Below are 14375 nucleotides of genomic sequence, written 5' to 3'. Positions count from 1 at the left end.
ATCTAGTGCACCCTATTCCCCTATCTAATGCACCCTATTCCCTATCTAGTGCACCCTATTCCCTATCTAGTGCACCCTATTCCCTATCTAGTGCACCCTATTCCCCTATCTAATGCACCCTATTCCCTATCTAATGCACCCTATTCCCTATCTAGTGCACCCTATTCCCTATGTAGTGCAACCTATTCCCCTATCTAGTGCACCCTATTCCCTATCTAGTGCAACCTATTCCCCTATCTAGTGCACCCTATTCCCCTATCTAGTGCACCCTATTCCCCTATCTAATGCACCCTATTCCTTATCTAGTGCACCCTATTCCCTATCTAGTGCACCCTATTCCCCTATCTAGTGCACCCTATTCCCTATCTAAATCAAATCAAATCAAATTTTATTTGTCACATACACATGGTTAGCAGATGTTAATGCGAGTGTAGCGAAATGCTTGTGCTTCTAGTTCCGACAATGCAGTAATAACAAGTAATCTAACTAACAATTCCAAAACTACTGTCTTGTACACAGTGTAAGGGGATAAAGAATATGTACATAAGGATATATGAATGAGTGATGGTACAGAGCAGCATAGGCAAGATACAGTAGATGGTATCGGGTACAGTATGTACAAATGAGATGAGTATGTAAACAAAGTGGCATAGTATAGTATAAAGTGGCTAGTGATACATGTATTACATAAGGATACCGTCGATGATATAGAGTACAGTATATATGTAACGGTTTTCTATATGAGAAGGAGAGTCGGACCAAAATGCGGCGTGTAGATTGCGATCCATGTTTATTGTGACTATAGCAACACGAATCTAAATACAAACAGTGCAAAATAATAAACGTAATGAAAACCGAAACAGCCTAAACTGGTGCAAACTAACACTAAGGACAATCACCCACGACAAACTCAAAGAATATGGCTGCCTAAATATGGTTCCCAATCAGAGACAACGATAAACACCTGCCTCTGATTGAGAACCACTTCAGACAGCCATAGACTTAACTAGAACACCCCACTAGCTACAATCCCCATACATACACACCACATACAAAAACCCATGCCACACCCTGGCCTGACCAAATAAATAAAGATAAACACAAAATACTTTGACCAGGGTGTGACAATATACGTATGCGTATGAGATGAATAATGTAGGGTAAGTAACATTTATATAAGGTAGCATTGTTTAAAGTGGCTAGTGATATATTTACATCATTTCCCATCAATTCCCATTATTAAAGTGGCTGGAGTTGAGTCAGTGTCAGTGTGTTGGCAGCAGCCACTCAGTGGTGGCTGTTTAACAGTCTGATGGCCTTGAGATAGAAGCTGTTTTTCAGTCTCTCGGTCCCAGCTTTGATGCACCTGTACTGACCTCGCCTTCTGGATGATAGCGGGGTGAACAGGCAGTGGCTCGGGTGGTTGATGTCCTTGATGATCTTTATGGCCTTCCTGTGACATCGGGTGGTGTAGGTGTCCTGGAGGGCAGGTAGTTTGCCCCCGGTGATGCGTTGTGCAGACCTCACTACCCTCTGGAGAGCCTTACGGTTGAGGGCGGTGCAGTTGCCATACCAGGCGGTGATACAGCCCGCCAGGATGCTCTCGATTGTGCATCTGTAGAAGTTTGTGAGTGCTTTTGGTGACAAGCCGAATTTCTTCAGCCTCCTGAGGTTGAAGAGGCGCTGCTGCGCCTTCTTCACGATGCTGTCTGTGTGAGTGGACCAATTCAGTTTGTCTGTGATGTGTATGCCGAGGAACTTAAAACTTGCTACCCTCTCCACTACTGTTCCATCGATGTGGATAGGGGGGTGTTCCCTCTGCTGTTTCCTGAAGTCCACAATCATCTCCTTAGTTTTGTTGACGTTGAGTGTGAGGTTGTTTTCCTGACACCACACTCCGAGGGCCCTCACCTCCTCCCTGTAGGCCGTCTCATCGTTGTTGGTAATCAAGCCTACCACTGTTGTGTCGTCCGCAAACTTGATGATTGAGTTGGAGGCGTGCGTGGCCACGCAGTCGTGGGTGAACAGGGAGTACAGGAGAGGGCTCAGAACGCAACCTTGTGGGGCCCCAGTGTTGAGGATCAGCGGGGAGGAGATGTTGTTGCCTACCCTCACCACCTGGGGGCGGCCCGTCAGGAAGTCCAGTACCCAGTTGCACAGGGCGGGGTCGAGACCCAGGGTCTCGAGCTTGATGACGAGCTTGGAGGGTACTATGGTGTTGAATGCCGAGCTGTAGTCGATGAACAGCATTCTCACATAGGTATTCCTCTTGTCCAGATGGGTTAGGGCAGTGTGCAGTGTGGTTGAGATTGCATCGTCTGTGGACCTATTTGGGCGGTAAGCAAATTGGAGTGGGTCTAGGGTGTCAGGTAGGGTGGAGGTGATATGGTCCTTGACTAGTCTCTCAAAGCACTTCATGATGACGGATGTGAGTGCTACGGGGCGGTAGTCATTTAGCTCAGTTACCTTAGCTTTCTTGGGAACAGGAACAATGGTGGCCCTCTTGAAGCATGTGGGAACAGCAGACTGGTATAGGGATTGATTGAATATGTCCGTAAACACACCGGCCAGCTGGTCTGCGCATGCTCTGAGGGCGCGGCTGGGGATGCCATCTGGGCCTGCAGCCTTGCGAGGGTTAACACGTTTAAATGTCTTACTCACCTCGGCTGCAGTGAAGGAGAGACCGCATGTTTTCGTTGCAGGCCGTGTCAGTGGCACTGTATTGTCCTCAAAGCGGGCAAAAAAGTTATTTAGTCTGCCTGGGAGCAAGACATCCTGGTCCGTGACTGGGCTGGGTTTCTTCCTGTAGTCCGTGATTGACTGTAGACCCTGCCACATGCCTCTTGTGTCTGAGCCGTTGAATTGAGATTCTACTTTGTCTCTGTACTGGCGCTTAGCTTGTTTGATAGCCTTGCGGAGGGAATAGCTGCACTGTTTGTATTCGGTCATGTTACCAGACACCTTGCCCTGATTAAAAGCAGTGGTTCGCGCTTTCAGTTTCACACGAATGCTGCCATCAATCCACGGTTTCTGGTTAGGGAATGTTTTAATCGTTGCTATGGGAACGACATCTTCAACGCACGTTCTAATGAACTCGCACACCGAATCAGCGTATTCGTCAATGTTGTTATCTGACGCAATACGAAACATCTCCCAGTCCACGTGATGGAAGCAGTCTTGGAGTGTGGAGTCAGCTTGGTCGGACCAGCGTTGGACAGACCTCAGCGTGGGAGCCTCTTGTTTTAGTTTCTGTCTGTAGGCAGGGATCAACAAAATGGAGTCGTGGTCAGCTTTTCCGAAAGGGGGGCGGGGCAGGGCCTTATATGCGTCGCGGAAGTTAGAGTAACAATGGTCCAAGGTCTTTCCTCCCCTGGTTGCGCAATCGATATGCTGATAAAATTTGGGGAGTCTTGTTTTCAGATTAGCCTTGTTAAAATCCCCAGCTACAATGAATGCAGCCTCCGGATAAATTGTTTCCAGTTTGCAGAGAGTTAAATAAAGTTCGTTCAGAGCCATCGATGTGTCTGCTTGGGGGGGGATATATACGGCTGTGATTATAATCGAAGAGAATTCTCTTGGTAGATAATGCGGTCTACATTTGATTGTGAGGAATTCTAAATCAGGTGAACAGAAGGATTTGAGTTCCTGTATGTTTCTTTCATCGCACCATGTCACGTTAGTCATAAGGCATACGCCCCCGCCCCTCTTTTTACCAGAAAGATGTTTTTTCCTGTCTGCGCGATGCGTGGAGAAACCTGTTGGCTGCACCGCTTCGGATTGCGTCTCTCCAGTAAGCCACGTTTCCGTGAAGCAAAGAACGTTACAGTCTCTGATGTCCCTCTGGAATGCTACCCTTGCTCGGATTTCATCAACCTTGTTGTCAAGAGACTGGACATTGGCAAGAAGAATGCTAGGGAGTGGTGCGCGCTGTGCCCGTCTCCGGAGTCTGACCAGAAGACCGCCTCGTTTCCCTCTCTTTCGGAGTCGTTTTTTTGGGTCGCTGCATAGGATCCACTCCGTTGTCCTGTTTGTAAGGCAGAACACAGGATCCGCGTCGCGAAAAACATATTCTTGGTCGTACTGATGGTGAGTTGATGCTGATCTTATATTCAGTAGTTCTTCTCGACTGTATGTAATGAAACCTAAGATGACCTGGGGTACTAATGTAAGAAATAACACGTAAAAAAACAAAAAACTGCATAGTTTCCTAGGAACGCGAAGCGAGGCGGCCATCTCTGTCGGCGCCGGAAGTACTGTAGTGCACCCCTTTCTCTATATAGGGCACCCTATCTAGTGCACCCTATTCCCTATCTAGTGCACCATTTTCTCTATCTAGTGCACCCTATCTAGTTCACCCTATTCTCTATCTAGTGCAACCTATTCCTTATCTAGTGCAACCTATTCCCTATATAGTGCACCCTATTCCCCTATCTAGTGCACCCTATTCCCCTATCTAGAGCACCCTATTCCCCTATCTAGTGCACCCTATTCCCCTATCTAGTGCACCCTTTTCTCTATATAGTGCACCCTATCTAGTGCACCCTATTCCCTATCTAGTGCACCCTTTTCTCTATCTAGTGCACCCTATCTAGTTCACCCTATTCCCTATCTAGTGCAACCTATTCCTTATCTAGTGCAACCTATTCCCTATATAGTGCACCCTATTCCCCTATCTAGTGCACCCTATTCCCCTATCTAGTGCACCCTATTCCCCTATCTAGTGCACCCTTTTCTCTATATAGTGCACCCTATCTAGTGCACCCTATTCCCTATCTAGTGCACCCTTTTCTCTATCTAGTGCACCCTATCTAGTTCACCCTATTCCCTATCTAGTGCAACCTATTCCTTATCTAGTGCAACCTATTCCCTATATAGTGCACCCTATTCCCCTATCTAGTGCACCCTATTCCCCTATCTAGTGCACCCTATTCCCCTATCTAGTGCACCCTATTCCCTATCTAGTGCACCCTTTTCTCTATATAGTGCACCCTATCTAGTGCACTCTATTCCCTATCTAGTGCACCCTTTTCTCTATCTAGTGCACCCTATCTAGTTCACCCTATTCCCTATCTAGTGCAACCTATTCCTTATCTAGTGCAACCTATTCCCTATCTAGTGCACCCTTTTCTCTATCTAGTGCACCCTATCTAGTTCACCCTATTCCCTATCTAGTGCAACCTATTCCTTATCTAGTGCAACCTATTCCCTATCTAGTGCACCCTTTTCTCTATCTAGTGCACCCTATCTAGTTCACCCTATTCCCTATCTAGTGCAACCTATTCCTTATCTAGTGCAACCTATTCCCTATATAGTGCACCCTATTCCCATTCTAGTGCACCCTATTCCCTATCTAGTGCACCCTATTCCCTATCTAGTGCACCCTATTCCCCTATCTAGTGCACCCTATTTCCTATATAGATTCGGGAATGCTCACCTCTTCCTAAGCCACAGTCTGTAATAGTGTAGTTGTTAATGGAATCCCCTGCTGGCACAGTGTATGGTACTAGATGCTGAAATAACATGGATAGAGATGCAGTTGAAACCAAATGTAATCACAGTGAGAGACACCTGTTGCCACGAGAAAAGGGCAACCAGTGAAGAACAAACACCATTGTAAATACAACCCATATTTATGCTTATTTATTTTATCTTGTGTCCTTTAACCATTTGTACATTGTTAAAACACTGTATATATATATAATATGACATTTGTAATGTCTTTATTGTTTTGAAACTTCTGTATGTGTAATGTTTACTGTTCATTTTGATTGTTTATTTCACTTGTGTATGTTGTCTACCTCACTTGCTTTGGCAATGTTAACACATGTTTCCCATGTCAATAAAGCCCCTTGAATTGAATTGACAGCTGAATGGTCGTCCATCAGTTTCCTACTGTCTGCTAGGTGTAGGGAATACTACCTAGGAAAACACACTGGTGTACTGGCGTTACATTGAGTCTATCTGTCTGGGTGTGTGTGCGTGTGTGTGTGTGTGTGTGTGTGTGTGTGGTAGTGTGTGTGACACTGTCAGTGTTTCTAAGGCTGTCTGTCTGTCCTAGAGGGTGCTCTGTCTGTCTGTCCTAGAGGGTTTTCTGTCTGTCTGTCCTAGAGGGTATTCTGTCTGTCTGTCCTAGAGGGTATTCTGTCTGTTCTAGAGGGTTTTCTGTCTGTCTGTCCTAGAGGGTTTTCTGACTGTCCTAGAGAGTGCTCTGTCTGTCGTAGAGGGTGTTCTGTCTGTTGTAGAGGGTGTTCTGTCTGTCCTAGAGGGTGTTCTGTCTGTCCTAGAGGGTGTTCTGTCTGTCCTATAGGGTTTTCTGACTGTCCTAGAGGGTGTTCTATCTGTCCTAGAGAGTGTTCTGTCTGTCCTAGAGGGTGTTCTGTCTGTCCTAGAGTGTTCTGTCTGTCCTAGAGGGTGTTCTGTCTGTCCTAGAGAGTGTTCTGTCTGTACTAGAGGGTTTTCTGTCTGTCCTAGAGAGTGTTCTGTCTCTCCTAGAGGGTGTTCTGTCTGTCCTAGAGAGTGTTCTGTCTGTCCTAGAGAGTGTTCTGTCTGTCCTAGAGGGTGTTCTGTCTGTCCTAGAGTGTTCTGTCTGTCCTAGAGGGTGTTCTGTCTGTCTTAGAGGGTGTTCTGTCTGTCCTAGAGTGTTCTGTTTGTCCTAGAGGGTGTTCTGTCTGTCCTATAGTGTTCTGTCTGTCCTAGAGGGTGTTATGTCTGTCCTAGAGAGTGTTCTGTCTGTCCTAGAGGGTTTTCTGACTGTCCTAGAGTGTTCTGTCTGTCCTAGAGAGTGTTCTGTCTGTCCTACAGAGTGTTCTGTCTGTCCTAGAGGGTTTTCTGTCTGTCCTAGAGAGTGTTCTGTCTGTCCTAGAGTGTTCTGTCTGTCCTACAGAGTGTTCTGTCTGTCCTAGAGAGTGTTCTGTCTGTATTAGAGGGTGTTCTGTCTCTCCTAGAGGGTGTTCTGTCTGTCCTAGAGAGTGTTCTGTCTGTCCTAGAGGGTGTTCTGTCTGTCCTAGAGAGTGTTCTGTCTGTCCTAGAGGGTGTTCTGTCTGTCCTAGAGTGTTCTGTCTGTCCTAGAGGGTGTTCTGTCTGTCCTAGAGAGTGTTCTGTCTGTCCTAGAGGGTTTTCTGTCTGTCCTAGAGAGTGTTCTGTCTCTCCTAGAGGGTGTTCTGTCTGTCCTAGAGAGTGTTCTGTCTGTCCTAGAGAGTGTTCTGTCTGTCCTAGAGGGTGTTCTGTCTGTCCTATAGTGTTATGTCTGTCCTAGAGGGTGTTATGTCTGTCCTAGAGAGTGTTCTGTCTGTCCTAGAGAGTGTTCTGTCTGTCCTAGAGGGTTTTCTGTCTGTCCTAGAGAGTGTTCTGTCTGTCGTAGAGGGTGTTCTGTCTGTTGTAGAGGGTGTTCTGTCTGTCCTAGAGGGTGTTCTGTCTGTCCTAGAGGGTGTTCTGTCTGTCCTATAGGGTTTTCTGACTGTCCTAGAGGGTGTTCTATCTGTCCTAGAGAGTGTTCTGTCTGTCCTAGAGGGTGTTCTGTCTGTCCTAGAGTGTTCTGTCTGTCCTAGAGGGTGTTCTGTCTGTCATAGAGAGTGTTCTGTCTGTACTAGAGGGTTTTCTGTCTGTCCTAGAGAGTGTTCTGTCTCTCCTAGAGGGTGTTCTGTCTGTCCTAGAGAGTGTTCTGTCTGTCCTAGAGAGTGTTCTGTCTGTCCTAGAGGGTGTTCTGTCTGTCCTAGAGTGTTCTGTCTGTCCTAGAGGGTGTTCTGTCTGTCCTAGAGGGTGTTCTGTCTGTCCTAGAGTGTTCTGTTTGTCCTAGAGGGTGTTCTGTCTGTCCTATAGTGTTCTGTCTGTCCTAGAGGGTGTTATGTCTGTCCTAGAGAGTGTTCTGTCTGTCCTAGAGGGTTTTCTGACTGTCCTAGCGTGTTCTGTCTGTCCTAGAGAGTGTTCTGTCTGTCCTACAGAGTGTTCTGTCTGTCCTAGAGGGTTTTCTGTCTGTCCTAGAGAGTGTTCTGTCTGTCCTAGAGTGTTCTGTCTGTCCTACAGAGTGTTCTGTCTGTCCTAGAGAGTGTTCTGTCTGTATTAGAGGGTGTTCTGTCTCTCCTAGAGGGTGTTCTGTCTGTCCTAGAGAGTGTTCTGTCTGTCCTAGAGAGTGTTCTGTCTGTCCTAGAGAGTGTTCTGTCTGTATTAGAGGGTGTTCTGTCTGTCCTAGTGGGTGTGGAGTGTGTGTGTGCGTGTGTGTTTGTACAGCAGCTCAGCATACACATTGTTACACACGGTTCTGTAGAGTGTGTGTGGGGGATGTGTGTCAGTGTGTGGGGGTGTGTGTCAGTGTGTGGGGGTTAAAGATAGTTGCTCTATGTTTACCCCTGTCCTCCTACTCAGGGCATGGCACATTGGATGCAGGGTGGTGGGCTCAGAAATAGCCTCAGGGTGGTGGGCTCAGAAATAGCCTCAGGGTGGTGGGCTCAGAAATAGCCTCAGGGTGGTGGGCTCAGAAATAGCCTCAGGGTGGTGGGCTCAGAAATAGCCTCAGGGTGGTGGGCTCAGAAATAGCCTCAGGGTGGTGGGCTCAGAAATAGCCTCAGGGTGGTGGGCTCAGAAATAGCCCCAGGGTGGTGGGCTCAGAAATAGCCTCAGGGTGGTGGGCTCAGAAATAGCCCCAGGGTGGTGGGCTCAGAAATAGCCTCAGGGTGGTGGGCTCAGAAATAGCCCCAGGGTGGTGCACCCTATTCCCTATCTAGTGCACCCTATTCCCATTCTAGTGCACCCTATTCCCTATCTAGTGCACCCTATTCCCTATCTAGTGCACCCTATTCCCCTATCTAGTGCACCCTATTCCCTATCTAGTGCACCCTATTCCCCTATCTAGTGCACCCTATTTCCTATATAGATTCGGGAATGCTCCTATGTCACCTCTTCCTAAGCCACAGTCTGTAATAGTGTAGAAATAGAAACAGCCTCAGGATGGTCGGCTCAGAAATAGGATGGTTTTTTCAATACCGTTGAAACTTTTTCAAAAGATCGTTTTTTTAATACTTTTGAATATTTGTAGCTACTTTGTTAAAGGAAAACTCCACCCAAAAAACTATATTTTGGTATTTGTTTCATTAGTTCATTCGTCCATTAGTCCAATATTTGACATGTCTGCAATCACGTTTTCAAGATACATAACTTTCAGAATACAGGAATACAGGAATACAGGAATACAGCCGGTATGATGCATTTGGCATTGCTTTGGTACACTAGAAGAAGTACTGAATGCTGATTGGCTGAAAGCTGTGGTATATCAGACCTTAAACCATGGGTATGACAATATATATATATATATTTTACTGCTCTAATTACATTGCTAACCAGTTTTATAATAGCATTAAAAGGCATTGTGTCGTGCCTAAGCACAGTCCTTCGCCGCGGTATATTCACCATATATTCACCCCCCCCATATACCCCCCCCCATATATCCCCCCATATACCCCCCCATATACCCCCCCCATATACCCCCCCATATACCCCTCCCATATATCCCCCCCATATACCCCCCCCCATATACCCCCCCCATATATCCCCCCCATATACCCCCCCATATATCCCCCCATATACCCCCCCATATACCCCTCCCATATATCCCCCCCATATACCCCTCCCATATATCCCCCCCATATACCCCCCCATATACCCCCCCCATATATCCCCCCATATACCCCCCCATATACCCCCCCCCATATACCCCCCCCCCAATATACCCCCCCCCTCCCCAACTTTTGTTGCACACATATCCACAACAACAACAACAAAATGTTGGATTACATCATGAAAAAAAAAGAAGTTTGAATGCAGAATTTATTAAGCAGTATTGATGCAATGACACTGTTGGTGTCATCAAGGCGTAAGAGGCTTGTCTGTTAAAAGAACAATGGCACCTCCGGTGAAACGGCTGTGATTTATATATATATATATATATATATATTTATTTTTGGGGCTGCCGACAACATTGAAGTAGATATGACGACCTGCGGGCCTATCAGGCTACTATAGAGACTGAAGTGAACAACAAAAATGTCATATTGTATTATTACACACTATTTAGTAATCTAGGCTACCCACAATTCAATTGGAGCTGAAAATAAAGTATAGGTTAGGTTTATTAAATCTAGACTACTACACGCTATTCGTTTCCACAATTGCATTAATGAACGACATTCATATATGGGGCCCATTTAGGACTAACCTTGTAACCTTGTAAATACCAGACTGATTGATTTCATGCTGTGCAGCAACATTCATCCCAGCTTGCACATAACGTTCTGAGAACCATCCCAGTTAGCACATAACGTTCTGAGAACCATCCCAGACAGCACATAACGTTCTGAGAACCATCCCAGACAGCACATAACGTTCTGAGAACCATCCCAGTTAACACATAACGTTCTGAGAACCATCCCAGATAGCACATAACGTTCTTAGAACCATCCCAGTTAACACATAACGTTCTGAGAACCATCCCAGTTAGCACATAACGTTCTGAGAACCATCCCAGTTAGCACATAACGTTCTGAGAACCATCCCAGCTGGCACATAACGTTCTGAGAACCATCCCAGCTGGCACATAACGTTCTGAGAACCATCCCAGCTGGCACATAACGTTCTGAGAACCATCCCAGTTAGCACATAACGTTCTGAGAACCATCCCAGTTAGCGCATAACGTTCTGAGAACCATCCCAGTTAGCACATAACGTTCTGAGAACCATCCCAGTTAGCACATAATGTTCTGAGAACCATCCCAGCTAGCACATAATGTTCTGAGAACCATCCCAGCTAGCACATAACGTTCTGAGAACCATATGTTTCTTAGAGCTTGATGATAGTATGGTTGTCCTATGGTTATTGTGCATATAACCTTACCATATAGTTCTGGTAAGGGTGCAGGATATATCCAGCTAGCACATAACGTTCTGAGAACCATATGTTTCTTAGGTTGGAATGTCAATACTTCAGCATAACGCTTCCTAAAGGTTTCCTCGTGGTTATATTAAAAGTAATGTTCTCAGAACGTTCAGAGAATGTTAAGAAACAACATTCTTCTGTGGGTATTTCAGTACTTCATTATATCGGTTTCTGCAGGTTTCCTCATGGTTCTATTTAAAAACTTTCCATAAATAACACAAGAAAACATTAGTAACGTTCAAAGAATATGATTTAAAAATATATACATATACATGTTCTCAGTGTCGACAAAACTCTATCCTCTATCTTGTTAAGTGTGTTCAGGTGTGTTGGCCACGCCCACTAATTAGCCACACCTGATCTTAATGAGTGCTTGTTACCTTTGAAATGGAGTCTCAAAAAAACCCCCGCTTTGTATGAGTTATAAAAAAAAAAACACGGCATGCCAGCTCCGTCCTGGTGGCGCAGAGAACTAATTTCCATGGAAACCTAACAGAAGATCATAGATTTGAATCTTACTGACGCCGTGCCACAATAAAAAAATGAATGTGTTTACATGACTGAGCCAATGAATTTCCATGTGTCTTATCAGTGCTTGGTGTTCAGAACAGTTAACCTAAGATAGCAGTGTAATTAAAAGTATTTTTGAAACATTCTGTGAAAGTTTTAAGGAAGTTATGCAAAAACCTCCAAGTAACCTTTACATTTCATTCAAAACATTCACAACATTTAGAGAATGTTCTCACAGCATTCTCAAAACGTTGATAAAATATCAGAGGAAAACTTTCAGAGAACCATAGTAAACCTTCTTACAACCTCCCCGCAACCTAAAGTCGAATATTCCCAGAACAGGCAAAATTTTCACTTTAATTCTCAAAACGTTTAAAAAACGTTTTACCGGTCAGGAAATGTATGGCTTCATTCTCAGAACCAATGGGGGAACCAAAAACGTACATTCCCACAACTTCCAACGAACCAAACGTGGTAGCTGAAATGTAAGCTCACGGGATCAGGCGGCTTTGCGAAGCTAATTTAAGACTAGAATTGGTGAGTTAAACGAGCGTTATGACATTAGAAAAACAGAGAGGTATAAATGTAGCCATTTGGCAAACAAGTTACCTTGTGAAGTTTCCACATAGCTCCCAGAGCCTTCACTTCATGTGTCCCGTGCTCGCCTTCCTGTAAACATTGGTAATACACTGATCTGACATGTTTCCCTTGAAATGGGGAATAGACTAAAACGAACAGCTTGGTATGAGTTTTTTTTTTTAAACACGTCATGCCAGCTCCATCCTGGTGGCGCAGAGAACTAATTTCCATGGAAACCTAACAGAAGATCATAGATTTGAATCTTACTGACGCCGTGCCACAATAATAAAAATAAAAAAATGTGTTTACATGACTGAGCCAATTAATTTCCATGTGTCTTATCGGTGCTTGGTGTTCAGAACAGTTAACCTAAGATAGCATTGTAATTAACAATCTTATTGAAACATTCAGTGAAAGTTCAAATTCACATAGAAATGTGAGTTATCGATCTGTCATTTTCATTGAAAGCAAGACCTAAGAAGCGGTATATCTCTTCTATGGGCGTATTTTCTATGCTGCCCGTTAATTAAGTTCAGTTTTTTTGCTTCTTTTACTTTCTGTTTTGTACACCAGCTTCAAACAGCTAAAAATACTGTATTTTTGCCAGTGGAAAATATATTTCACTGTGATTCAGATGGTACAATTGATTCTCTACACAATCACTGCTTTTTTTTTTGTCATAAACTGAAATTAGGTAAACTATTAGAATTTTTGCAACCAGAAAATGGTGGCGCAATTTATGCATATCGCACCTTTAGATTTAATTGAAAACATTCACAAGATTTAGAGAATGTTGAAGGTTCTCAGAACTAAACATGAAGGTTCTCAGAACAGGTGAAGTGTTCACTTCAGTTCTCAGATCTAAACAATCTATATTTTAGTAGACGCTCTTACAATAGTGTTTTTTCTTGTCCCCTGTGGGAATCGAACCCTCGACTCCTGCAGTGCACACGCCATGCTCTAGCAACTGAGCCACACAGGGCCTATGAGGACACTTCTGGCTTCCTTCCCAGAACCAAACCAAAAACTTGCATTCCCACAACTTCCAAGGAATCAAATGTGCTTGCTGGTATGTAAGCTCATGGGATCAGGCGGCTTTGCGAGGCTAATTTAGGACTATGATTGGTGAGTTAAATGCGCTTTATGACATTAGACAAAACAGAGGTATAAATGTAACCATTTGGCAAAAGCACATTACCTTGTGCAGTTTCCACATAGCTCCCAGAGCCTTGACTTCATGTGTTCCGTGCTTCCCTTCCTCTAAACACTGGTAACACACCGGCATTTTGCACTGAACACAGTACATGCTCAGGTTCTCCAGTTCGTGCTCTGTACAGGTAGAGATCTTCCGGGGACTTGTCCGACGGCTTACCCGGCCGTGCGCCGGGGGCACGAGGCGATGCTTGGCTAGCGGACCTCGAGGGGGGTGGCACCTCAAGCGACAAGGGTCACAGTAGAACACGTCACATTGCTCGCACATCACAGTGGCCTCTTTGGGACTCTTCTCGCAGAGCTGACACTTGAGAGCGGCTGCTTTGCTCTGCTGGTACCGGTCCACAACCCCTTCCAGCACCCGGTTCTTGGCAAACCCGCGGAGCCCCCTTTCGTCCAGGTTGAGGCTGCGATGGCATTGCGGGCAGGTGATACAGGAGTTCCGGGGGATAGGGGGTAGAGAGCCCTGGTGTCCTAGTAAGTGGTGCTGAGCAGGAGGTTGGGGGACGGCAGGGGGGAATACACGCACACCATTTGGGGATTTCTGGCAAGGGGTGGTCGGGGCACTTACGAATCCACCATAGGAGCCATATCCACTGTCCGCTTCGCTGTACAAGCTCATTTTATCCAGGTCTAGATAGTCATAATCAGATAGCCCCGAACCAGACGCACGGCTACTCTGTGGAGATTCGGCGTCTGGTGTCTGTACTAGGATATTCCGAGCGCAAGCCAGGCAAATGTTGTGGGAGCACGGTAGAAGGATCGGCTCCCGGAAAAAAGATCCGCAGACAGGGCATTTTAATTCTTCTTCCATTTCATCCATTTTAAATTCACTTCGGAGAGAAATAGTATCTCCCAATTCCAGAGAAGTTGTTATATTTGATAAATCAGAATGCTGTTGCGTGTACTGCCAGCGGTCGTCTTTTTCAGCATCCATCCACCACAGTAAATGCAACCTTGGAAGGAGGCAGGGAAATATATTCTGCAAACTATTCAGAGACAACTCACTTTCTAGCCAATACACAAACGGTGTTGCAAACGTCGGCTAATCCAGAGCAGCTATTGGACAAAGCAGCCGCCAGTCTAATGGTTCTAGACCAGTCAGGTATGCTCTACGACAACATCATTTCCATACGATGATGACAGCGCC

General features: G+C 45.4%; 1 protein-coding gene across 2 annotated transcripts in view; it reads right to left on the bottom strand.

The window, feature by feature from the left end:
* LOC139383475 (E3 ubiquitin-protein ligase TRIM9) overlaps positions 1-14143 on the bottom strand; it is an 89483-nt gene extending 75340 nt beyond the window's left edge. For both annotated transcript variants that reach the window (XM_071128030.1, XM_071128031.1), the window contains exon 1: positions 13212-14143. In XM_071128030.1, coding sequence (XP_070984131.1) covers positions 13212-14048 — 837 coding nt within the window. In that variant the 5' untranslated portion in view covers positions 14049-14143. The remainder of the gene's footprint in view (positions 1-13211) is intronic.
* Positions 14144-14375: the final 232 nt, after the last annotated feature.

Source organism: Oncorhynchus clarkii, chromosome 25, assembly GCF_045791955.1.
Source record: "Oncorhynchus clarkii lewisi isolate Uvic-CL-2024 chromosome 25, UVic_Ocla_1.0, whole genome shotgun sequence".
In the NCBI taxonomy this organism is placed as follows: Eukaryota; Metazoa; Chordata; class Actinopteri; order Salmoniformes; family Salmonidae; genus Oncorhynchus; species Oncorhynchus clarkii.
Note: the sequence above shows the minus strand (reverse complement) of the source record. Positions and strands in the feature narration are given on the sequence as shown.